The sequence below is a fragment of the Meriones unguiculatus genome, chromosome 7 (assembly GCF_030254825.1).
Source record: "Meriones unguiculatus strain TT.TT164.6M chromosome 7, Bangor_MerUng_6.1, whole genome shotgun sequence".
Taxonomy (NCBI): Eukaryota; Metazoa; Chordata; class Mammalia; order Rodentia; family Muridae; genus Meriones; species Meriones unguiculatus.
Genome location: NC_083355.1, coordinates 39,361,013 through 39,388,123, shown reverse-complemented (window position 1 = coordinate 39,388,123; position 27,111 = coordinate 39,361,013). Strand labels below are relative to the sequence as shown.

The 27,111-nt window shown below is 47.1% G+C and overlaps 1 protein-coding gene across 2 annotated transcripts in view; it reads right to left on the bottom strand.

Annotated features, from left to right (window-relative positions):
- Positions 1-27,111, bottom strand: part of Asic2 (acid sensing ion channel subunit 2) — a 1,053,308-nt gene that overhangs the window by 15,861 nt on the left and 1,010,336 nt on the right. For both annotated transcript variants that reach the window (XM_060387160.1, XM_021638858.2), the window contains exon 4: positions 393-543. In XM_060387160.1, the coding sequence (XP_060243143.1) occupies positions 393-543 (151 nt within the window). The remainder of the gene's footprint in view (positions 1-392; positions 544-27,111) is intronic.

Below are 27,111 nucleotides of genomic sequence, written 5' to 3'. Positions count from 1 at the left end.
TGCCACACTCGCAAGAGCGCTAGACATTTGGATGCAAGAAGGGAAACATCTGGGTGAAAGCCACAGACATCAGGGTGTTCAAACAGGCACGCTATCAGGATGGGCGGACCACGAGGCTCCCATTATCTGGACTCTGAACTCAGGAGGCAAGGGTGGCAGACAACTGGCAAGCCTCCGGAGCACTGAGATGGAGGCGATGCACACATCCGGGCACTATGGCCCACCAGGCGTGCTGCCCTGATTGCTGAATGGAATATTTCCACCCACCCCTGGGTTGTCGGGTCCCACGGTTCCCCTAGACCCGAATCTCCTCCAGACGTCGGTGAGGTGTTTCCTATCAGGGTAGAAACCTGCAAAGGTCCCGGGGGTGGGGTGGGGGCTCTGGCACGCACCTGGCATGTGGACCATGCGGCAGTTGCAGTTCTCCACGATGTAGCGGGTCTCACAGTCAATCCGACAGGCCGTGATGCTGTAAACAGGAAAGAAGTCGAGCCCCATCTCCGAGGACCGGCACTCCCCCCATGGTGGGGGCAGATACGTGAGCTGTAAGACAGACAGGAAGGAGGACACCGTCAGCCCTGGCAGAGGACGCTCGCTCAGTCTCCATGGACCCAGCAGCTCGGCTGTTTACCTGTCCCATCAGCAAATAAGCAATTTAGCATCGTCAGCAATCTAAACCCCACGGGCCTCGTGGGCTTTCACTGTTTGGCTCCTGTAGGAGTTTTTTTCCCACCTGAATTTTGTGAATTCCATGGAATTTTGCTCTCCTCAGTCTTTTTATTTAAAGGTTTCTTTTTTTTTCTTTTTCTTTTTTCTTTTTCTTTTTCTTTTTTTTTTGTGAGTGTGTGTGTCCATGTGTGTCCCTGTGAGTATGAACACATGTGCATGCATGTATCTGCAGGGGCCAGAAAAAGGCATTCGGTCCCCTGGAGCTGGGGTCACAGGTGGTTGGGAGCCACCATGGGGGTGCTGGGAATCGAACTGCGGTCCTGTATAAGAACAGCAAGCACTCTATGGCTGAGCCATCACTCCAGCCCTGTACCCGCTGTCTGTTATTCAAGCCGTGTCTTTTCACATCAGTGTCGTCTTGTGGCATTTGGAATGACGCACCTAAAATTCTACCTACCCTGTTGGCTGGGAAAACTGGAACCCCACACCTAGGTCTGGAGGAGAAGTCCCGGAGAGGATCAGAGCCAAGCGACTGCAGGGTACAACCCGATCATGCCGTGGATGACATCCCACTGGGGACGGTGTCACTTCTATTTTCTGAGGCCCAGCAGCCATAGGTTGTCTAACATCTATAGCACTTGCCTGAGAGTGACGGGGGGAGTGACGGGCAGGAGGATGAGTGGCCGTGGGGCTCTTGCTCTGCTACTCTCAACAAGCCGGAGCAAACTCTTCCCACCCAGTTTTCCTTTTAAAATGCAAGAATAAGGAAAACGTACAAATTTGGGGCTGGGGAGATAGCTCACTGGATGGAATGCTTGCAATGCAAGTGTGAGGACCTGAACGTGGGTCCCTAGAACCTGTGTAGGGTCTGTCGCAGTGGCAGCACACATCCTGGCACTACCATGAGGAGACGGAGAGTGGAAACGAGAGATCTGGAAGCCTGAAGGCCAGCTGGCGTGGCCCACGGTGGAAAGCGACAAGATCCCCTGTCTCAAACAAGGCGGAAATTGAGGGTGACGCCTGAGGGTGAACCCTGATCCTACACACACACACACGCACATGCACATGCACACACAGACACACACACACACACACACACTCATACACACATACACACACATACTCCCCCACATACACAGACACACACAGAAATATGCTAATATGCTCACACACACACAGACACACACACAGACACTCACACACAATCTTTTTTGGGGGGGTCTTTTTTTATGCTAATATGCTCACACACACAGACACACACACAGACACACACAATCTTTTTTTTGGGGGGGGTCTTTTTTTTTTTTTTTTGAGAAAGGGTCTGTCTCACCGGGTAGCTCCCTGGCTGTCCGGGAACTCACTTTGTAATCCAGGTTGGCCTTGAATTTAGAGCTTCTTCCTCCCGAGTGCTGGGGTTAAAGGCACGAGGCGCCATACCGGCCACACTCAACATCTTAAGGGCACAGTTTGGGCTCTCCTCAAGTACCATCCACCCGCGTAAACACCACATCAAGCAAGAGAGGTGACTTTTTACCCCCACAGAATATCAACTCACGTCCCTTCCCAATCACTCCACCACCCTTCTCGGCAACTACTCTCATGAATTCTGTTCCCACTGTCTGACTAGCCTCTTTTCAGACCGACAAATTTCAAATGGGTAATTGACAGTTTTCCCCATGCACTCTTCCCGCTGCTTTCACTCAATAACGATGATTTTTTTGTGGTTGTTCCACAAGGGGGCGCACCTGGAGTTCGTTCCTCTTTTGCTGAGCCGGTCTTTGGCTTATGAACACAACCCCGTTTATTTATCCATTCACTTGATGGATTGATCCTAGATTTCGGTAATTATGAAAAAGGCCCTGTGAGTATTTATTTAATTACTTATTTTATAAGCAAAGCCTCATATAGCACAGGCTGGCCTCAAACTTGTGTAGCTAAAGGTTCTCTTGACCTCCAGATGGCCCTGTCCCCATCTCCCAAGTGCTAGATTACAGTCACGGGTGACAAGGCCCAGCTTAGTATACATTTATAATTCATTTTTGCAGGCATTTTAGTTTCTCTCGAGTGAATGGCCGGGAGTGGAAGAGCTGATTCTGATTCATAAATTAGTTATGAGTATAATTTTATAAGAAACGGTCCAACTCTGGTCTACCGTGGTTCTGCCTTTTAAAAACACTTATCTATTATTTATTGCATGTGGGTGTCTGTGTTTGGGTGTCCATGCCATGTGGATGTGTGGAGGTCCGAGGACCATTTGCAGGAACTGGCTGGCTCTATCTGCCGGGTGGGATCCAGGGATCAAACTCAGGTTGTCAGGCTTGGTCGCAGGTGCCTTTACCTTTACCAGCTGAGCTATCTGCCCAGCCCTCTGCCATCTTATTTCCAGTCCGTGCTAGCTCTTGACTTTGTCTTCTTGTTGGTTTTAGTCATTTTTTTTTGGGGGGGGGGAGGACTCAGCTGTAGCAATTCGGCATTTCTGTTTATAGTTCCCCAACAAGTGGTGATTTTGAGCACAACCTTACGTTTTTATCAGTTGTTCATATATTACTATTTTTTTGTGACATATAGAGACTTTTGCCCATTAAGAAACCCTGCTCATTTTCTGTCTTTACTATGAAGATGCTGGAATTCTCTGGAAGAGTCATCTGAATTCAAGGTCTCAGCCAAATGTGAAGGATATAGCTTTTCCCGATAGTCTGGGTTTTACTTTTTCTTAATGGTGTCTATTTTTTTTTTTTTTTACTGCTTTTAAACCAACTTTATGAATGCATAATTTATATAGGATAATATAGATCAAGTTTAATGCATGACTGCATGAATTAATTTTTTTTTTAGATTCATCTATTTTATGTGTTTGAGTGCTTTGCTCGCATGTATGAATGTGTGTCCTGTGAGTACCTGGTGCCCGCTGAGGCCAGAAGAGGGCCTCAGATCCCCTAGAACTGGAGTTGGTGAGCTACCACGTGGGCACTGGAAACCAGATCCTGGAAGAGCAGCCAGCGCTCTTCACTGCTGAGCTGTTTCTCCAGCCCTGAGTGAATTTTGAAGAAAATACATATCCTTGTGGTAATCACGATCATCAGGACCCAGAACACATCTAATCTCCTCAAAAGCTCCCCACTTATGGTCACCCGCACCCCCATTTGCCATCCCTCAGGCAACCATCTGTCTGCTTTTGTCCTTATAAATGAGTTTTATCTGTTCTAGGATCACATATAAATAGAATAACAGAGTGTGTATTCCTTTGTGGCTGGCGGCTTTCTCTCAGCAAAATGTTCTTGACATCTATTCATATTCTTGAGTGTATCAATAGCTTATTCCTTTTGATAGCTCGAATTTTATTTCTTTGCTTACGGTTTTCATTTTTGTCCCATTGTTTTGCTTAAAAAATTTCAATGTGATGTTGGGGGAAAAAAAACCCCAGATGGGATGGTTATTTCTGGCCTTGTTTCTTTAAAGGAAGGAGCTTATTATTTCTCTATTAAATTTGTTCCCCACCCCTCAAGACAGGGTTTCCCTGTGTAGCCCTTACTGTCCTGGAACTCACTCGATAAACCAGGCTGGGCTCAAATTCAGAGATCTGCCTGCCTCTGCCTCCCTCATGTGCCATTAAATATGCTCAATATACATTTTTATTAGCTGCCTTTGTTGCATTGAGAAAACTTCTATTTCTAGTTTGCTAGAAAAAGCAGTTTAAAAAAATTTTTTGCTTGCTAATTAAAACTTTAAAAATTATGTTTATGTGTGTGTCTCTATGAAAATCAGGTGCACGCAGGAGCCTGGAGACACCAACAGAGGGCTTAGGGTCCCCTGAACTGGAGTTACAGACAATTGTGAAGTACCAAGTGGGTGCCGGGATCCAAGCCTGGGTCCTCAGCATGAGCAGTAAGCACTCTTAACCATGGAGGCATCTCCCCAGACCCTCAGTTTTTTTCCTTTAGAGAAAACCATTAAAGGCTATAATATTTTGACAAAGATGTTTCCTGCTCCTAGAAAGAAGATCACATGATTTCCCTCCTTCATCCAGCTATTATGGTGAAAGGCCTTGATTGATCTACAGATGTGCAACCCATCTGCAGGCCCAGGAGAAACCCTACTTGCTAGTGATGTATATTCTCTGTACATTTTACTATGGCTAATTTGCAAATATTTTCAAGAGGAGCTTTGCATCTGTATTTAAGAAGGATGTCATGTTTGCTTTTCTTATAACATTTTTATATGATCTTGGTTAGCCTAGGCTAGTCCTGAATGAACTCTGCGGCTCAAAATGACCTCTACCCCAGGCGCTGCCCTTCAGGCAGCTGGGATTACAGGCTTGAGGCACCATGCTTGGCTCCTAAAATATCTTTTGAAGTTTTGGTATTGGAATTACATCTTCATAAAAAGAGTCGTAAGACGGTTCCTTTGTCTCTGTTTTCTGAGTTTGTATAGACATAGTATAATTTTTTACTTCAATGCTTGATTGAATTTACTAGCGAAGCCATCTGGACCTGGCACTTCTGTGTGTGCACGAAGATATTTTAAATTACAAATGCAATTCCTTTAATAGACGCAGAGATACCAAGAGTTTCTATTTCCTCTTGCACAGGTTTTGGTGACTTCTGCTTTAAAAACATTTCTATTGATTCTTTGAGGATTTCATACGCGCGCACACACACAATGTATTTTGATGGTGTCAACTTCCTCCTCCTCCCCTTAACTCCTCCCAGAGACCTTCTCACTCAGGCAGCCCTTTAGTAACTTGTGTCCCCCGCCTCCCCCAAGGAATGAGTTCATTTTGTCTTAGGTTTTTGAGTTCATGACTGTTGTATTTCGTGCCCTTTTGCCACTTCAAAATGTCTGTTGAAGCTGTTGTGATGTCTCCACATGCAGAGGCCGGTGAGTTGTGTTTTCTCTCACATGCCTTGCTTTTTCCTCCTGATTTCATTACACTTCGGTCAGGATAACATCTCCCTTGTGGTTTTATTGCTTCAAAATGCATTGAAATTTGTTCTGTGGACCAGCTTGTGATGGGTCCGTGGACACCCCAAAGCGTTTACATTCCGTAATTTGTTTTTGTTTTGTTATTGCTTATTTCTATCTTTGTGGGGTTTCTCTTGCTGTGATAAAATGCCATGACAAAAAGCAGCTTGGGGACGGGGAGGAAAGGGTTTATTCCAGCTTACGACTCTTAGGTCGCACTCCATCACCAACAGAAATAAAGGCAGGAACTTGCGGCAGAAACTGGAGCAGAAGCCATGGAGACAGGCTTCCTACCAGCTTGCTCCTCGTGGCCTGCTCAGCCTGCTTTCGTATACACCCCAGGACCACCAGCCCAAGGGTGGCACAATCCACAGTGAGCTGAGGCCTCCCACATCTTGAGTAATGAATCAAGACAGCACCCCACTGACTCGCCTACAGGTCAGTCTGTGGAGGTAATTCCTCAGTCAAGAGTCCCTCCTCCCAGATATGTCTATGCTTGTATTAGGTTGACAAAAGCCAACCAGCACAATTTCATAAAACGCAATTAAGTTATTTGATAGTGATGCTCAAATCTTTGAAGCCTTAATAATTTTTTTCTTACTTGTGGTTTGGACTCGAAACGTCCCGCGTATGTTCATGTGTTCAGTGTTTGGAAGGGCTAGTCGGAAGGGCTATTTTGGAAGTACTCAGAGCTTTCAGAAGTGGGGCTGAGCTTGGAGGAAGTAGGGCACTGGAGATGTACCTATGAGGGTTGAGCCCCAGCCCTTGTTTGCTCTGCACTTCTTGTCTGTCATGACTTGAGTATTCTGGAGCTCCACACTGCCGTGAAGTTCTGGTCAAGTGCATGGGCCAAATCATCCGAAACCACAGGCTAAAATGACTCCTCCTTCCTTTAGCTTGTCTCTCTTTGGTATTTTGGTCACAGCTATGCAAAAGTCACTAATGTACCACAGACTCATCAATGACTGAGGAAAGAATGGTAAAACTTTAAACCATGCAGCTTGTCCATTTCTCACTCTCAATTTTTTATTTTTACATTTAAAAAACCTTTATAGGACACCTATGTATTTAGGACTATTACATTTTGATGGACTGATCTTGCTACCACTGTGAAATAATCACCTCCATCGCTTGTCACATCATTGTCATGAGGGTTTATGTGCCAGATTTGGCAATTTCCAAATGTTACTGTCCATATTTCTCAGTCCTTCCCACCTCTCCTTTGTTCATTCTTTTGCTCTTTCAGAGCTTTATATGCTAAGGCGTGTTGAATGTTGCTACTTATTCTATCTAAAAATCTCTTCCTTTTAATTGGGAATTGAGACCTTTTTTTGAGATTTTATTTATTTTTATTTTATTTGTATGAGTGTTTGCCTGAATGTGTATTTGTGCACCCCATGTGTGCGATGTCCATGGAAGCCAGAACACAGTATCAGATCCACTGGGACTGGAGCTATAGATGGTTATGAGCTGTGGGTGTTGAGAATCGAACCCAGGTCCCTTGGAGGAGATTCCAGTGCTCTTAACCACCAACCCCCACCCCCAGCCCCTTAATCGGGAATTTTGATCTATTTACACTTGGTACAATCGTTGATATGAAGTGACCATTGTGCTCTTTCTCTCCTGCTTGTCTCTATCACTGTATCTTATTTTCTTCTCTTTCCTGCCTCCTTTTGTACTAACAATTTCAAAGTTCATTCCATAGCCTCGGTTGGATTTTGATTCATATCGCTTTGTACTAATATTATTTTTAATTGTTGCTCTAGGATTTAACACTCTTCATCTTTATCTTATCACAATCCACCTTGAATTAATCACATTACAGGCGAGTCTATTTACATATTTTGTCTTTTATACCGCGGTCCCTCCTACGTTTGCATACACTAAAGAGGCTTACTGTAGAACACTGTTAGGCCTATTTTTTGCCTGTAGTAGCTCATTAGCTTTTAAGATAGTTGACGAGAAAGAAACTTATATTTTCTATTTACTACATTTATACTGTTTTCATTATTCATCATTCTTCCCCATCGATCTTACTTTTCCATTTGATGTCATTTTCTTTGGCTTGAAATCCTTTTCAAGTTTTTATTTCCCTCAGAATGGGTTTACTTACGGCAAACTTCTTCAGTTCTCGTTTGTCTATATAACGTCTTAGTTCTAGTCTTTCTCAAGCAATATTCCTCCGGCTGTGTACACTCTTAGGGCTGGGAAAGCGCTTTCTTTTAGCGTTTCAAAGATGTTCTTCCCCCGACCCCCCCTGTTCTCTACTGCTTCTGATGAGACTCAGTCATAATTCTCCACATGGCTTATTTTTTCTTTGCCCCGCCCCCATTTTAAGATTGATTCTCGGGCTAGAGAGATAGCTCAGAGGTTAAGAGCACTGGCTGCTCTTCTGGAGGTCCTGAGTTCAATTCCCAGCAACCACATGGTGGCTCACAACCATCTATAATGAGATCTGGTGCCCTCTTCTGGCATGAAGGTGTACATGCAGGAAGAAAACTGTATAAATAATAAATCTTTAAAAAAATAAAGATTGATTCTCTATCTTTGATTTTGTAGAATTTTGGCAGTATTGTGTCTTGGTGTGATTTTCTTTGTACTTTTATTGCCTGGGTTGCTGAGGATCATGGATCTGTGAAATGATGCTTTTGAACAAATTTGGAAAAATACAAATCAGTGTTTATTTAATTATTTTCTTTATTTCTTCTCTGGAATGCCAATTTTGTATATGTTGTAATCTTTCTCTCTATAGTTTGTATGGACTCGATACGTTGTCACTGGAGCTCTGTTTATTTTTATTGTTTATTTTTTTTGTATTCCATTTGAACAATTTCTGGTGTGTGTGTGTGTGTGTGTGTGTGTGTGTGTGTGTGTGTTAGGGAGGGGGCTATGGGTGTGCATTTGTCTGTATGTATGTGCATGTGGCAGCCAGGGGTTGACAGTGGTGTCTTTTTCAGTTACTCTTCACCTTAGCTTTGGAAACAGTCTCTCACTGGACTCGAGGCTCACAGGTTAGAGTAGGCTGGATGTCAGTGAACTCCAGGGATGCATCCATCTTTCCCTCCCTGATGCTGAGATTACCAGTTTGTGGTGCTGTACTGGCTTCTTACCCAGGTCCTCGAGATTCAAACTCACGTCCTCATGCTTGAGCAGGAAGCACTTTCTGAGCCAGTTCCTGCGCTCCTACCACTTGAGCCATTTCTCTTAACTTGTCTTCAAGTGCAATGTTCTTTTTTCTGTCTTGCACTAATCTTCTGTTGATCTCACTCAACACTGTATAAATGTCAGGTACTGCATTTATCAGTTCTAAAACACCCATTTGGTTTCTTTAAAAACATTTCCAAATCTTGCCTAAAAAATAATCTGTCATTATTTACATCTTTTTTTTTTTTTTCTGCAATTGCTTAACAGGTTCAATATTATTACTACAAACTTACTGCCTTCTAACACTGGGATTGCATGGAGATCTGTTTGTTTCTGACTATTTTTTTTTTCTTTTAATGTTCTTTCTTTTACTTTGTGCATCTAGTAATTTTAGTTTGTAATATAGACATCGTAGGTAGATCTCTGCAAAGACTCTGGATAGATTATCTTTCTCTAGTGGCATTCAGCGTTGTTCTGGATGGCAGTTAAATTTACGAAGAACCACTTTGGTTTTGTGGTGGGAAGAGCGCATATATTTTAGTTTTGCTTGCAACCCAGTTCTATGATCCAACTCCCAAAGAATGATACTTTTGGGCTTGGTGGGAAGCTGGAGTGTTTACTGAGTCATCCCTCCATGCAGTGGCAGCTGCCGAGGCGACTGCTCAGCTCCCCCAGCTCCTGTTTTCCTCCCTTCACTCTTGCACCCTCTATCCATTCACATAGTGCTGAAAACGCAACCTAGAATTTGGGCAACACTCATATAAAAATTGGGGAGTGTCTCTCTTCTTCTTCTTCCTCATCTTTCTCCCTCTTCTTCCTCCTCTCCCTTCATCTCCCTTCCTGTTTCCAGCCTTTTTAGCAACCCTGAATTCTGGTTTCTGGCTCATTAACTCGATCCTTGCTGAGCTCTAATTGAACTCCAGCCTCAATATTCTTTTATAAGTTTGAAGTGTCTATGTGGGAGAGAGGTCAGGTAATAACCGTGTGTTTTCACCAAGGCCTGTTATACCCCCCAGCTTCCGGCTGCTTTGCTCTCTCTGCATCACAGTCAAATACTGAACATAAAACTCTGTACCTAGAGCTTGTGAGAGCTATTTCCAGGAGGGCTGGACTGTTATTAGCCGCTCAGCACCACTGGGACCTTAAACTCTCTATGCTTATTTAATTTAATATTCACAGGCCTCTCTTGACACCGGTGTTCCTATTTTTATTTTATTTGTGGGGAAATAAAAGTTTCGGAAAAGGTTAAATACATTGCACAGGATTACACTTCAGCCAGGGCTGGAGGCAGCAGGTGGTTCCAGGCCTTTCTGGTGCCTCCGTGTGTTTGTCACTGCCTCACATCCCCCTCTCAAGAAAGGATCAAGTGGGAGGAAGGAACCAGAAGCAGTCCATGGAGGACCTCGTTCCTTTCTCTCCCATTTTCCTCCTTGGCATCCGTGAACAAGCCTCACTTCCACACAGGCTTCCGCTGGACCCGGAGAAGTCTCTGCTCCCCTCTGGACCTAGTTTCTACACATGGGGAACCTCTGAGGGTTGGTTACCTCTAAGCAGAAGGCTCACATTCGAGGATTTAGGATGCATTGTATCGTTCAATACTGGTTTCCAAAAGAACCTAATGGGATTTGGAAGGACACATCAAGTCCTTTTGCAGAGGCTGGGGGGGGGGCAGCAAAATGATGTAAGCTAATTTTGTGGTGGTGATGGGGGATGATTTTCTTCCTCTTTTCAATTCTTTTTTTCTGTCTCTGTTTCCATCTGTGTATGCATGCATATGTGTGTGTGTGTATTTGTGGTGTGTGTGTAAATATTCACTTGTGTGTGGCTACATATGTGGGTTTGCACATGCATGTGTACAAGAGCATGCAGAAACCAGATGTCAACCTCCACTGTGGTTCCTCAGGAACCATCTGGCTTGTGTTTGGAGACAGGGTCTCTCAGTGGAACCTACGGCTTGATGATCCTCCTAGGCTCAGAACTGAGGGAGCTAAGCACTGCTCACCCTGTCTCTGCCTCCGGAAGCCCACCACAGGGCCTGGCATTTTTAAAAGGTGTAGTTTCTGAGGATTGAACTGAGGTCCTCATGCTTGCGTGACAAGCACTTAACTGACAGAGTATGTCTCCAGCCTCTGAGTGACTTTTCTTTTATGAAGATGTGTCACTGTTGCTGGGCGGTGGCACTGCACACCCTTAACCCCAGCTCTTGGGAAGCAGAGGCAGGTGGGTGTCTATGAGTTTGAGGCCAGCCTTGTTTTACAGAGAGAGATCTAGGGCAGCCAAGGGTACACAGAGAAACCCTGTCTGAAAAAACAAAGCAAAGCAAAGCAAAGCAAAACAACACAAAACACACACACCCCCACACACACACCCACACCCACACACCCACACCCACACCCACCCACACCCACACCCACACACACACACACACACACACACACACACACACGCATGCACAAAGAAATAGAAACAAAAGGTGAGCCATCAAAATGGTTGGGACATGGGTGTAGTCTGAGAAAGCTCTTTCAATGAGCTAAACGTTCCTCTGGGCTACTTCCGCGCCTTTCCTTCCTAGAGGTTCTGATTCAGAACCTGGCTGCTCTGCCGCGGTGACCTCATTCTCTGCTCCATCAGCACCGCTGAAGCCTTACACGCAGCAGCAGCAGCAGCTGGGAAACGCTAGTGTACACAGCGACGGCGCCAGCCTACCAATGAGAGTCTGGAAGTGGGTTGGAGTATTTGTTTATCTCAGGCAAGTGGAGCCTCAAGGGACCCCGAAGCACTGTCTTCACATATCTGAAGGACTGTCTCGGCGAAGAAGAATTGGGTTTGTTTTCTGACATCCCAAGGGAAAGATAGACACATGAACAGTTGTCATGAGGGAGGCGGAGATGAAGATAACATTTCTTGATGTTGTAGGCACTGTGGTGGGCATGTTAAATGCGTTACCTTATTTAATCCTCAAGAAGGATTTGTTCTAAGCACAGGGAACTTTCTAATCCGCCCCGATAACTCAATAATGAAATTATCCTTTATACTCTTGGGAGTGAATCCTCATTGGCTGAGATTGGAGGCGAGAGATTCAAGTATTGGCTGTGCATTTGAATGAGCCTAATCACAGACTCTAAATCTGTTTTAACCTGAGAATGACAGCTGGTGGAATGACTGGAGGAGTACTTTGAACTCCACTATTCTGTGGGCTCCAGTGGCTTCAGGTGTTCTCTAGGGTCTTCAGTTCCACCCCTCAGGCCCTGCTGTCAGCCTCCTCATCCGATTCCGTGCTTCATAGCTTTGGTTAGGTGCTCAACACCACACTTTATTTCCTAGCACAGTCCTTCACACGATCCTCCCTCCCTAACCTCCACCCTCTTCTGCTTTCAGTACGGTCTCTGGCATCCCAGGCTGGACTCAAACTCACTCACTGAGGCCGAGGATGACCTTGAGACTTCCATCCTTCTGCCTCCACTTCCCAGGCAGCGAATTGTACCACCACACACGGTTTTATGTGGTGCTGGGAATCGAACCCAGGACCTTATAGTGTAGGGCAAGCACTTTATGAATTGTGCAGCACCTCCTGCCTTATCTCTCTCTCTTTTTTTTTTTTCATTCATCAAACTACCTCTGTCCTCTTTACCATTTGGCTTAATGGGCCAGAAAAGCTCTGCCCTTTGTGTCGAGGGGCTAGGAGACGGCTCAGTGTGTGAGACTGCTTGCTGCGCAAACACGAGGACTTGAGTTCAAATCTAACATAGAAAGCCGAGTGTAGCTGTGTGTGCCTGTAACTCCAGCACGAGGGGTATGGGACAGGTAGATTCTGGGAGCTTGCTAGCTAGAAGAAGATCCCCCCCCCCAGCATACTCTTCTTCTCTTCTCTTCTCTTCTCTTCTCTTCTCTTCTCTTCTCTTCTCTTCTCTTCTCTTCTCTTCTCTTCTCTTCTCTTCTCTTCTCTTCTCTTCTCCCCTCCCCTCCCCTCCCCTCCCCTCCCCTCCCCTCCCCTCCCCTCCCCTCCCCTCCCCTCCCCTCCCCTCCCCTTCTCTTCCCTTTTCTCCTTTCTTTCTCTGCTCTCCTCTCCTCTCCTCTCTTCCCCTTCCACCCTCCCCTCCTCTTCCCTCCCCTCCCCTCCTCTCCTTCTCTCCTCTCTCTCTCACTCACTCTTGCTCTGCCTATTTCATACATGCAAGTTAAAAGGTCACTAGCTTGATCTTGGGGTCTGGATCTAGGTAAGAGAGAGCTAGGATCCTGAATGGTCGAGCTTATGATTGTAGCAAAGCTGGCAGGGTGGATGAGCTAGTCAGGAAGAGAGTGGAGACACCAGAATTGAGTCCCACAGACAATACTGTGCCACGGAACTGTGGCTTCCATACTTGCTTCCTTTTAGGAGCCAAACAAAGAAGTGAGAACTTTTGCTTCCTCCTTCTCTGCTGCTCGCCTTCCATCTCCAGGGTCTTGAGGCTTCTTTCCACAGGCTTTTTTTTTTTTTTTCCCATTTTATATAAAGGAGCTGATGATTGTTCTTCCTCCTCTGCCTGGGGTCATCCTTAGGTTCTTCACCCTCTAAAGGTTTCAGACTATCCCAGATCCAAGGTCTGAGACTCACCAGCAGGTGGCACTACAGCCTGAGGCGCTCTTCAGAGTCCCAGCTGTCTTCGGGCTCAAGTTCGTAGCCTAGGCCCTGGTCAATGTTCCTGGACCTCACTGCTGTGTCTTCAGGCCACTATCTGAGGCTCTAAGTTAGAAGGAGATACTGAGAGGGTAGTAAAAGTACTGAGGAACGTACACCTTCTGCTCCTGGAAGGCTAAGAGGGCACGGGCGGAGAAGAGAGAGACAGGGAAGGCCCATCTGGTATACCTGATGCCACTGAATCCCCATCTGCCTCTTCTCTTCTATCAGCCCCTTGACTTCCTGCTTCGAGGAGTGGACATGTTGCTCCCTTGAATGGTATACCCCTAAGTCCTGGAAAACACACCCAGGGTCCTTGCCAAGGCTAAGCCCTTAGACCTGTTCTAGCTTGGCTTCCTCTTTCCCCCTCACACTGTGGTCCTGGCCTTGTTATGAGTTTACACAGCGTGGTCTACACTAAACTGATTCTGACACTGTTGCTTACTGAGTTGGGGGAATTTGAACACGTGGCTGGGCTTCTCTGATATCCTATTCTTCATGAGCTTGCATCTTGAGATATCAGCTACCTGGGAGAGACACTCTAAACTTAACCTTGATAAGCACATACACGTGTAACCCAGCTGTGACCCTTAGGTGATGTCTCTCCAGTGCCTGCTCCACATCACAACAGTATTCCTTGCCGTGAGCGAAGAGGAACTGGGCAGGAAGAACTCAAGGGAGGGGGGCCTCATCTCAGCTCACAGTTTCAGAGGATCACAGTCCACCATGGCAGGGAAGACGTGGTAGAACGGCTTGGTTTGCAGTGGTGGGAGTTGGAGGCATTATTATTGCATGAGGTGAAGCAGGAGGCAGAATGCAGACCAGAAGAAGGGCCAACATATGTCCCTCAAGCCACATTCCCCAGTGGCCTATGTCCATTAACAGGGTCCCAAAGGTTCCATAATCCCCCTAAACAGCATCACCAGCTGGGGACCAAATGTAACTAAGGCACATGAGCCTGTGGGGACAGTGCTACATTCAAAGACCTTGTATACAACTCAGCCCTGCTTACATTCTTCAGAAAGCCCACTCACACAGGACGATAGGATCCAGGGAAGATGTCCGAGGGTGCTGGAGCAGGCTCTCTTGCCTTTTCACCTCGCCTCATCTTGATCCATCTCCATCTCTGCCTCCCCTTTCCTGCCTCCTCCTTGCACTCTCCTCAGGTGCTTTCCTGCTTCTTCCAGCAGCAGCGTCAGGATGTTCCCAGGCGGTGCCATCATCCCCACCCCCCCGAGGTCTTGGCATGTGGCCACATCCTCTCCCACGGAGTCTCACCTCACAACGGTGTTTTCCTAGGGGAAGGCATCTCTCTCCTGAAGAGGAGTTCTCAAGCAGGATGTTAAGACTTTGCTGCCTCGTTGCATAACGAGATGGAACATGCCCAAGAGTGTCTGATGCATAATGGATGTTGAAGAAGTCGAAACTGCAGTCTCCATGGATGTCCTTAGTGCCATCCTGTGTCCCCAACCCGGGGGTGGGCTTGTGGGACACAGTCAGTGGGACTCATAGACCACCTGGCCATGCCCTTCCATCAATGACTCAGAAATGCATTTTGGGGCTTGCCTGGCAAGGAAGGGGACCCCAGTTTGAGCCCTAGAACACATGTTAAAAAAAAAAGCTGTGTGTGGTAGCACACACTACTGGAGATGGACAGACAGGCAGGTCCTTGGCTCACAGGTAGCCTAGCTTACTTGGTGAGTTACGGGCCAGTGAGAGACCCTAGTTAAATGTATATATATTAAAGTGGGCAATGTCTGAGGAATTACACTGAGGTTGTCCCCTGGTTTCTACAGCCATGTGCACGTGTAACTGTGCACATGCATGCACCCACACACATGTGAACACACACAGACACAGGTAAACACATTTTGGCAAAATGTGGCACACCCTTATTTTGTGTGGTTTCTGGGGTCTTCTATATGTAGTCCCTCTCTGCATGTTATCGGACGGCATTGTCAGGACTGACTGTCTCAGCAATGAGATGAGGTGGCCGAGGCTGAGGGAGAGGGCTGCTGGGCAGGCACGGCAATCCCTCAGAGACTTACTTATGGGCTCCGTAAAACCAGGGTTCTGGAGCATGCGGCTGCTGAGCTCCCCCAGCTTCTTCAAAGTCTTCGGGTGTGTGAGTCTCACCGCAAGTCAAGGCGCAGGGCAAGCCAGGGCACAGGATGGAGAGTGGGTGGGCTGCCCTCAGACGACTTGCCCGATTTAAATATTTGGCTCAGTGTGTTTTCTTCCCCCTTTCTGTCTGGAGAACTAGACGAAGACAGGGCCAGCGTGACCCTGGCTCAGAGCCAGCAGCAAGTCTTCAAACTGCCTTAAGTGCTGAAGGGACAATTCCTTTGCTGTCGCGTCTCTCAGAGAATGCAGTAAAAGGGCTGTTGGGCTCCCTCAGCAAGGCTTCCACCAAGGAGGAGGTACTCAGTCAAGGAGACGAGGCACACAGTAGGTATACACCAGATGACCTCTGTGTGGCCTCTGAGAGGATGCAGGAGGTGGGAATTTGGGGTATGGTCCAGGCAGTTTCTTGTCAGGAGCCTCAGGCCAGTGGTCCAGCCTCACTGTATGAATGCTTCTCTCACCCCCAGGATATTGCAGGCTCTGGAGCCCACAGAGGTAAGTGAAGTGGGATACTCACACTTGAGAGACTTCTGTACCCCTGAACCCCTACTATCTTGAGGTATGTTCCATGATATCTGGAGGCATTTCTCTCTCATCTTCTGGAGAGTAAAGCTGATGGACAGCAGGGAGAATCCAGTGCTCTGGTCTCCATGGGTCACATCTGAGTCTTGCATTAGTCTGTAGTTAGGTTTTCTCATGTGACCTTGGGTGTGACATTCAACCTCTGTCCTATCAGTAAGGGGTCTTATGCCAGAGGAGACCCAGGTTCTAGAACCTACGATTCCCCAGCCTTCAGCCATGCCCTGTGAATTCTTTTCCCACTTTCCAACACATGTGCAAACTTCTATCTTGCCCACCCAGGAGGAGGAGGAGGAGGAGAAATCAGAGCCTGCTTTTTGAGCTGTAATTTTGAGTTTGATGTTTTTATTGCATCCTGCCGAGTGATTTAAGCGTGTTCGCAAGTGATTATACTGTGCTCCTTTTAAACAATTCTGAAATCAAATAAAACACTAAAATCAAATCCACCAATCAGTTGGTAACACAGGCATCAAAGGGGTCTCAGGGGAAATACATCCTTTCAGGCAGCCGAAAGGGAGGAGACACAGTCCCACTGCCTCTGCCCTATTTCACTGAAAGTTCTTCCCGTAAGTACAGAGCAGGGAGGGTAGGCTCAGGGCAAGGCAAAAGTCATGGTGAAGAGATGGGACAGTAGAATCTCTCAGGTTGTGAATGCCTACTGTGTGCCTGGCTTTGAGGTAGAACATCATCTCTTTAAATCTTCACAGTGACCTGGTGGGATGTTTTACTGCCCAAATGACCACCCGTCCAATGCTAACAGGCATCGGAAGCGTAGCTGATATTTGTTGAGTTCTTGCTGAGTGCCAGGCACTGTTCAAAGCATTTGGCTGTTGTGGACTCCCCGAATCCACACACCTGCCATACGGATTGGTGCTTCAGTGATCTCTGTCAAACATCTGGCTAGATGGGTCCAGAGAGGGTAAGTGACTCTGCTCGCATGGCTAACGGGTGGTAGAGCAGGGATTAAAACACAGCTGTTTGTCCTTCTCGTGGCTGTGTCCTAAGGATGGTATATACGGCATATACAGCGCAGTGGGGTCCACAGGAAACAGAGGTCATTACCATATGGATGGCTGGAACCTGAAGTAAAGGTTTAGAGGATGGCAGCTCATGCTCTTCAGACCCCTCAGCATGGAAAATACTGAATGATTTAGTTGTGGCAATCTCGCCAGTGAATGTCTGTTTTCACAAAGGAGCAAACTTCAGTAGCTTTATCTTATGCCACACTGCTGAGATGCAGTAGGGGCAGGATTCAAACTAGGGTCTGCCTGACTGCAAAGCTCCTATTCTAGAGTCAGGACCACTGAAACTGGAATTGAGACGAAGCAATCCATTCTGAGAGGCTTCAAATGCAAATGCCATCAAGCCACACACTGCTAAATGTTCTCACAGAACAGGCAACGCTTATTATGGACTGTAGAAACTCAGAGCGAGCTCCCCTTCCCTGCAAGGACAGTGACTGGATTTGCTCTCTTAATCAATAGAATCCCTGATTAGCATTTGGGCCAATGGGACTGCAAAGAGACCTTCCCCGATTAGAAGTCAGCCACTCTCTGTCCTTGCTTTGAGGTTGCCAGTGCTTTCTGTTGTGCCTGCTGGAAGGGACTCAGTAGCAGAAGCAGCTGACGTAGCACTTTACAGGCAACAACAACAACAACAACAAAAAAAAATCAATTTAAAAAGTGAATTATCTATGATTTGTGACAAATAATAAAATAATAAGCTTGTATCCATTGCAAAAATGTCTGCGAGTGGAAGAGGATGTGACAAGAACAGAAAATGTAAATTGGCTCTGCAGAAGAAGAATGTTGCTGTGTTTTTGAAAGATTGCAACGCATCTCGCTCAAACATAACTTTCACTTTGGTCCTCGCTAGCTCTACAAATGCCTCCGGGCATATGAGAATCTTTCTTGATGTGGTGTCATGGCTACAGAGACAGCCTCTGCAGTTTTATTTTAATCTCTCTATGTGTTCATCCATCTATCATCTGCCCACCCATCAATCTCCCCAATATCCATCTATCTATCCATTCATCCATCCACCCACCTATCCCTTCAATATCCATCTATCCATTTATCCTCCCATCATCAATCTCTCCAATATCCATCTATCATCTATCAGTCCATCATCTATCCATCCATCCATCCATCCATCCATCCATCCATTTATCCACCCATCATCAATCTCTCCAATATCCATTTATTAAGCCATCCATCCATCCATCCATCAATTTATCCACCCATCATCAATCTCTCTAATATCCATTTATCAAGCCATCCATCCATCCATCCATCCATCCATCCATCCATCCATTTGCTGTCCATTCATCCATGCACTCACCACATCTCCCACTTGTCCAGGGAACAGCACCCAGTCTGTTTCAGGAACACTGCTGGGAAGTGACGATTTAATGATGAATAGCATGGTTCCTATGCCCATGGACTAAGAATCTAGAAAGAATAAATGTAAGCAGGCACTGTAGAGCAGCAATAAAGTACATCAGTGCAGGGCATCAGAGAGGACAGGATCAGACCAACTCAGGAGGGAGGTACAGGAGAGACTTCATGAGGCCATGATGGTTGGAACTGAGTCTAGAAAGGATGAAAGACGATCAAGCATGGGAAGGGTGTTTTGGTTAGAGGAAACTGAATGGGAAAAGACAGTGGTTTTGTTTTGTTTGTTTTTGTTTTTAAAGCACAGCATATAAAGAGGACCCTCAGGTCATGCATCAAGCCTGGCATATGAATGGCAGGTGGGGGCCAGTGCTTGGTGTTTAGAGGACAGGCTTGACATGGCACTAGCTGGGTGCCTGAAAACTCTCCTACAGGACACACATGCCATAGTAGGTATGACCCTGCAGAGTCAACCCCTCTGTCCTTTTCCTAGTGTCACAGTTTTTTCGGCAGAAATGTCTTCTGAGTGTCTGAGGACATGCCGTTATCATCACATCTGGGTAACTGCTGCAGGCAGTGTTCAGCAGTTTCCTTGGTGTATGATTTGCTGGTTGGCATGGGGCAGCAAGAAGCTCTACAGGGAGGAAGGTGGGGAGGTGAACTAACTGGAGCAACGGAGCGTGGCTGCAACCGACTCAGGCTGGCCTGGCTTGGCAGCCTACTTGCAAGCTGGTGTGGGCCAAGTGCTTCACCTTTCCAGAGCTCAGACATTTTTAGGCCCTCCGGTCTGGGGCCAGGTTCTTGCTTTAAGTGTGGGTTTGGCCTTACCAGTTCAGCTCCCAGGTGGCCCCCACACCTGATCAGTTACTGTTGGTGATGTAGTCTTGGAGGTCCTTCTCTCTGACTTCCACTCTCTCTCTCTGTAAACCCTGAAGTGGTGATTTGGGTTCTAAATTGTCCCCCAGAAAATTCCTGGGTCCAGCTTCCACCTTCCAGCGTCACGAAATGAACCAACCAGAGGGGCCGGAAGGGCAGCCTTTGTAGGTGAAACTGGACCTTCCAGAGCTGCTGCTGCTGGGATCCAGCCATGCAGGGGATAGGCTACACAGCATAACCGCAACCTCCTATTTCACTCACGTGGCTTGAGGCATGAATGACGCCCCCGGGGACACTCTGGGGCGGTCCTGAGCAGTCTGCTTCCTCTCCCGCATTCCCATCTGGCTTCACTGGCTCCTTGGCTAGCCATCCATCTCCAATTCCCATCTTCCTACTCCTTTCCCCTTAAAATACATTACATTTACATGGCACTGGGGACATTCCTGTAGGTGTGTGGGAGGAGATGCTGGAGGCGGGGTCAGAAGTGTTGATGGGGCTTAGATCCATTTCCATTCACAGTCTTTTTCTTCTTCTTCTTCTTTTTTTTGAATGGGACTCTTTTATTATTACTTTTTTCCCCTTTTAAGAACAAAACCCAAAGTAACCTAGGGTTTTGCTGTATCACACAGTTCAGACTTACCTCAGACTAGTAATCCTCCTGCCTCAGACTTCTAAGTGTTTCTACTGCTAGGATTATAGGCATGTGCCCTTGAAGTTAGAGTCGGGCCCAGGCTAGTATACACCCTCACTCTGAGCATTTGGTACAGGTTTGGTTTTAATTATTTTCACTCCTTGGAAATGAGAGAAAATGGAAGGGGAAGCATGTGCCCCAGCATGGGTACCAGGCAGGGTATCAGAGTCCCTGCATGTGTAGCCAATGGCCATGCGAATTTTCCAGCCAGGGCCTGGGTAGCGCAACTCTGTGGCATCTGGCACTTCATCAGCAGAGTCTTAGCAGAAGCATCTTCTCCCTTGGGTCACACTGCAGTGGCAGAGGGCCCCACATGACAGGAACAACCCTGGAGCCCGTGTGTGTGGAAGCCTGGAAGGCTTTCCTCTCTGCATTTGTGACATCACTGTGATCTAGCTCTGCAGCATCCCTGAGCCCAGATGTCTGAGTCAGAGGCCCATTCACACCAAGCAGTTACCACGGGATCTATCACGCTCCCTTCCTGGTGCTTTTCATGTGGGAAATGGTGGAGTTCCCCAGGCATAAAGCATGGGTGTCTTTGATGGGATCCTAAGAAGGTGAGCTATGAAATCTGAGGTTCATGCTCTTGGCACTTGGCTCATAGAGTGACCTCTTGGATCCTTGCCTTGTAGCTGGGGCCCAGCTTTGTGTCTAGGCTGGCTTCCTGGTTTTGATGTTGATGGCACCACACTGTGTTCTACAAATCCCCAAATAATTAGTTTTCACAGGAGCTCATGAGGGCTTATACAAATTATCTCTCACACTCTGTTGGTCCACTAAATGCAGTGTTCCTGTTCCCATCTCTAGCAAGACCATAGTCTCAGGCACTCATTTCTCTTTGTGTGTGTGTGTGTGTGTGTGTGTGTTGTATGCATATGTCTCTGTAGGTGCGTGCATATGTGTATGTGTGTATGTGTGTGCATGCAGGCTGGTGTCTTCAGACTTGGAGCTCATATTTCAGTTAGGTTGGCCAGCTAGCAAGCTCCAGGGCTCGTTCTGTCTCTACCTGACCGCAAGATCCCAGAGTTACAGATGCATGCAGCCACGCCAGGCTTTTGCATAGATGCTGGGGACCCAAACTTGGGTCCTCATGCTTGCGTGGTGACACTTAACCAACTGAACCATCTCCCCTGCTTGGCTAAGTAGTTTTTTTTACACAGGGCAGAGCTACTTCAGAACCTTAAAGATCCGCTTTCCTCTCCGCTAAAGCATGCCAATTTATGTGGACGAGTTGGTTGTCTTAGGTGATGGTATTTAAAAAAAAACAACAACAACTTATGTAATGTGTACCGTGTTCATGTGGGTGCCCTTGGAGGCCAGAAAAGGGCATTAGATCTCCTGGCACAGGACTTACAGATCTCATGTGGATGCTGGGAACTGAACGTAGGTCCTCTGTGAGAATAGTGAATGCTCTCAACTGCTGAGCCATCTCTCTAGCCCCCATCTGTGCTCATTTTAAACGCTGTCAATATCCATCCACAATCTACTTTTAGCAGATACTGTCTTTTAGAGATGCGACCTTGACTCTTGGGCCCTTAGAGAGGGCTGCTGTGACAAGATCAATACACTACCTGCTTCTGGAGTTCAACACCAATGAAGTCCACTGTGGGTGGTATACCTACTCCCTATGCATGCTGAAGCTCTTCCCCCCAGAGTGACTGTATGGGAAAATAGTGTTTTTAAGTGAATAATTTAATGTTAAACAAGGTCATAGGGCCTGTCCTGGTGTCTTTATAAGAAGAAAGAGAGACAGCAGGCCTCTCTGTCCCTGTGCACACACAGAAGGAGCTTTCTGAGAACACCGTGGGAAGCAAGCCTTTAAGAAGGTCTTGTAAGAAACTGGCCCTGATGTCTTCGCTTTCCAACCTTCAGAGTCATGAGGAAATAGGAATCTTTTGTTTAAACCTCTGAGTCCTACCTACTTTGTGATGACATTTACTCAGCGATGGGGCTTCGTCAGTGAGCTCTTGCTTGAATTCATCCACCTTAAAAAAGCCTGCCTTTCCAACTAAGAAATAGATTCCACCAGTGGTGAAGGCTTGGCCTTGAGATCTATTTCTAGATTAAAGCCCCAGGTTGTCACATCCTACTCAGCACTCCACGACCCCTGGACAGGAATTCTGTCTGGGTCTTGAGATTCCTACCTTGGGCTTAGAGTCTTTGATGGCCAGTCTCCACTGTCAACTTGACTGGGCGTAGAATCACTTAGGAGACAGCCCTATTGGTGTGTCTATGAGCTTGTTTCTAGATAGGTTTAATTGGGAATGCCAACCCAGAATGTGGACAGGGAATGAATTAAGAGGGAAAGGGGAGAAAGCTAAGTGGGAGTCAGCATTCATCCCTGCTTCCTGGCTATGGATGCAATGTGCAGCTGCCTCACCTTCCCGCCACCATTTCTTTCTGACCATGCTGGACTGGATCCCTGTGAACTGTGAGCCAAAACTAATCTTTCCTCCCTTGAGTTGCTTTCTGCCGGGCATTTTTGTCATAGCATGAAAAAAAGTAACAAATTCAGAGTCCCAGGGCGAGTTTGGATCTTTGTCCAAGGTCCATGGCTCTGCTTCTAAGTGGGTCTGTGAGGAATGGCTGTAGAGAGTAGACAAATCTGTACCTCCCACTGAAAGAGAGTCAGGTGGCAGAATGGGGCCTGGTCACAGGTTGCCTCATCCTCCTGGTTGGGTCCTGGAATGGCATGAGCTCTCACTTTTGTGGGAGGGCTCAACAGTGCAAAATCACGCTCACACAGAACATCACATGACTTTCTGGAAAAGATTGCTGGGATAGTAGACAGGCAAGAGAAGGAGGTGGTATGATATGGGATGCTGTGAAGTTCTTGGGACTTCAGGATTCAGCAGGTCTGGATTCTCATTTTCAGCTCTGTTTCTGTATGTGTGGGCACAAATACCAACCCTCAGGTTTACTGTGGGGACCAGAGACAGTGACTTGGGGGTTGGCTCAGAGGGTGCATAGCAGGTGTTTTTCACCTGCTATGGGGGAGGGGTGATAAGAAGACTGGGCTGCAGCCTCAGGCACACCTGGGTCTGGATTCCAGCTCTTTCACATGCTCACCCAGTTTCCCTGTCGGTGGACTGGGAGTAGCCGCTGTTCTCATTGCAGTGAGGATTCTCTGTTCTGTCTGTTAGGAGGTACACGTTTCTATCTGCAAACATGTCTACAATGCCGTATCATCAGTGATAAGCATTACACTGTGTTCTAGTTTCTCTTTTGCTTCCAGCTGGCACACGGAACACCAGTGGCCCTCACAGTCATCATTGTTGTCTTAGATCTGAATGAGATACAGCATGGTAACTGAGCTTAAGGTTGCCAGGGCCTCTGCGCAATGCCTACTGTGGAGTGGATGCTCAGTTAGTTGTAGCTGTGGTCATTGTTTTCCTGTGAGATCCTTGAGAAGGTTTAAAACATCTCTGAGCCTTGCCTTCTTCATTCACACAACAGCTATACTGATGGGTCAGAAGTACTATTAAACAGGTTAACACATAGGTGCATCCTTGCTTGAGCTCTCACTGGATGATATGCCTCTTGCTCAGTGCTTCTCCCTTGTGGGGAAAGGTAGGGCCTGCAACTAGGAAGATGTAATTGAAACCTCCTGAGACTCTGTACCAGAACATGGTGACCATCGGGAAAATTCCCCAGGGTACAGATATAAATGGAGACCACCTGCATCCCCCACCATCTCTCAGGAGAACTTGCTTCTATGTGGGAGATGTGAAGCATTAGAGCTGGTGAAATGAAACAGCAACGTCCATTGTGCTGAGTTCCCAAGGGCTACATTCGGAACTTAGTCCTGAATCCTGGTGACCATGGCCACTGGATGTCTCCTCTACAAGTTTTAGGGTCCCCATATGTACAGTTAATGCATGGGCAGGGCTCATCAAAAAGAGGATGACCCAAAGCACGGGTCACTGCCTACACTTGGCTTTTCAATGGTGGAAGCTTTGGAGAGAGTGTGGGAAGGTCATTAGCTACACTGCCTCCAGCCACAAAAATGCTCAGGTGTCCTTCCTGCTGCTCTGATAATAGGGATTTTGAAGAAGCCTTCTCCTTCAAGTCTCTACCACCTCAAATGAGCAGTTGGAAGCAGTTGATCCATAAGCAACTCCTGGGAGCTAGCCTTCCAAAGCAGTATGAGTCATGCCCACGTCAGCCCTTTGCCCAACTCCCTGAGACAGTGCCATAGCTGTGGCGGGAGGTGAGGTGAGTGGGGATCATGACTAATACCCATCCATCAACAGTCTACAGAGATTAAGTCTGAGGGAAGACTGTTAGTGTCCCCGCCACACACACACGAGGAGACTGCAGCAGGGACGAGAAGAATCTTGTGTGGAATCCCACTGCTGGTAGAGAAGTTGACGCTGAGGTCATGAACCATTCTCATATCCTTGGTCCTGCTTTCTCTACTACCAGGGGATAGATACTGCCCAAGGGAAGAAGATGGTTTTTCTTAGAGACTCACTGGGCGATTCCTGTCCCAGGAAGCTCTGCTCAAGGCCTCCCTTCCTATTGATGAGGACATGCCACCATCCTACAGATGAAAAGACAGATGCTCACAGATACTGAGTGATTTGCTGAAGACCATATGAACCCACACCTTCAGGCCCCTGGTCCTGTTACACAGTGAACCAGCTATCTCCCCATCTCAACCCCTGCCAGTTCTGTCTCTGAGTCATTGCTATGTTTCTTATTGGAGCAGAGGATGATCTCATATTCTGAGGACTATACCCCACAGTCAGCTCTCACGCTGTTATGGCCCTGTGGGTTTAGGTTTGAGTCCTTTCCCAGACGCTTAAGGCCCAGGGATTGTTAGCTTAGTTGGTAGAGTGCTTGCCTAGTATTCCTGGGTTCTATCCCAAGCACTTTAGAAAACCAGGTATAGAGTGCATGTCCACAATCCTAGCACTAGAGAGGTAGATGCAGGAAAAAGTTCAAAGTCATCCTTGCTACATGGGGAGCTCAAGGTCAACCAGTGGTACAGGGGATTGTCTCAAACCACCACCATCACCACCATCACCACAACAACCACAACAACCACCACCATCCTCACCATCACCACCACAACAACCACACCATCCTCACCATCACCACCACCACCACCACCACCACCACCACCACCACCACCACCACCACCACCACGACCACACCACCCAACCTGACTTATCTTTGGTGCTTTCCAGAGAGTCCCTAGGTAGGCATTGGTGGGGATTAGTTTAGGAGTAGAAAGATGCCTGGGTTGGAATGAGATAGTCTAGGTTCAGAAAGTCTTCCTACTTGCAAGCCTTGAGCAAGGTGTTGACGCTGCTTGAGTATCAGTTATCTTTATGTGACATAGGAAGCCAACCTCCATCTTGGAGGGCTTTTATGAGATGGCATGCAAACAGAACCCCATATTTCTCTAATGGTGCGTCAGATACTTAATAGATGCATATATTTATATATGCACGCACACACAATTCTTCTTTTTTGTTGTTGCTGTAAGCAAGTCTAACTTGTATAAATCCACTAAGTTCTCTCTGGTCAAGAGCAGGGATCGTTTCAATTATTTAACCTCAGGTCCTTTAGGTGGCAGCTCCAGGTGGGGCAAGCCGCCATGCTCACTTAGCAACCATTAGCTTCTCGACAGTGACGCCGGCAGGAAGAGAGAAAGAGCAGAACCGCGTCATTGAAAGCCCGTGCCGGGAGCCACAGGCTGCTAAGAGCCAAATGGGACTTGAGAAAAGAAATAGAGTTGAAAGACTAACCTCAGGGGGGAAAAATCATTTACAGATACCCGTCTCACTCTTTTTTTTCCCAGGAACTCATCCTCCTGTTGTTCAAAGCAATCTATAAATGCAGAGGAGGCCGCCCCCAGATGTTTCTCCCTAAACTTTACAAGCGCAGTGACAGGTGACTGGAACAGGCCTTCCCCATGTAAGGTGCCAAGGTTGTAATTGCTAATTCTTCTGGCTGTAATTTATCCTGCTGTCCCTCTGGGTAGCTAAACAGCTCTGATCACGAGTTGCCCAATCGGCTTATAAGTCTTCTTGATGAATCACTCTCATTCTCACGCTCCTTTCTCTAGGCTGCGGTAATTCTTGACAACTGCCTTACAGCTTCAGACAGAAGCTTCATGGCTGTGGAGGGGAAGAGCCATCTATTAGGAGGTGCACATGAAGAGGAGCGAGCTCCTGATGTTGGGGGGTGGCAGGCGGAGGGCAAAGCTCTCCCCTCAGGATGGAGAGCATAGTGGTAGCGTCCGTGCCCAGTGACCTCTGGGGTGTGAGACATGTGTACATGTATGTTGTGTTGTGTGTATACATAATTGCAGATGGGTCTGTGTAGGTGGGTCAGGTGCCCCAGGAACCAACTATTTCCACTTCCTCAGTGTTGCAATTAAAAGTGTGTGCCATCACCTCATGCTCCAAACTTAGCACAACTTGTCCAGATTTTTTTTTTTAATGTAGGATCTGACGTGAAACTTATGTCCTCAACCTTATAAGGTAAGCACTGGCTAACCTGTCTCCTCAGCCACCATGCTGGGTGTTTTGAGACAAAGCCTCAGATAGCCTAGGCTGTCATTGAACTCACTGTATGTAGCAGAGGATGGCCTTGAATCCTGACCCTCCTGTTTCCACCCTCCACGTGTTGGGCTTACAGGTGTGCCTCACTGTGTCTGGCTGACTCGGGGTCTTTGGATCAAGGCAAGTTCAGCATCTTCATTAAGAAACCACTGACTGCATGCTGATTTGTGAATGTCTTACTCAGATGAACCAGGGAAGCCCCACAGAGCCTGTGGGCACCCCAGTACTGGAGTTCTCATCTTTGTCCTGTGCTAGACGCTTTTCCCAAGCTCCCCTCAGTCTTGTGAAGCACATGACTAGTTCTCACCTATGAGATGAGGTGGAAGTGAGTGGGACTCCCCGGCTGAGGCTAGATAAGCTCTTTTCCCATCTGTCAGCAGAAAGGAGGCAAAGCTAAAACCTGGAGGAGGGAGGAGCACAAGATGGGAGGATTCCGGGTCC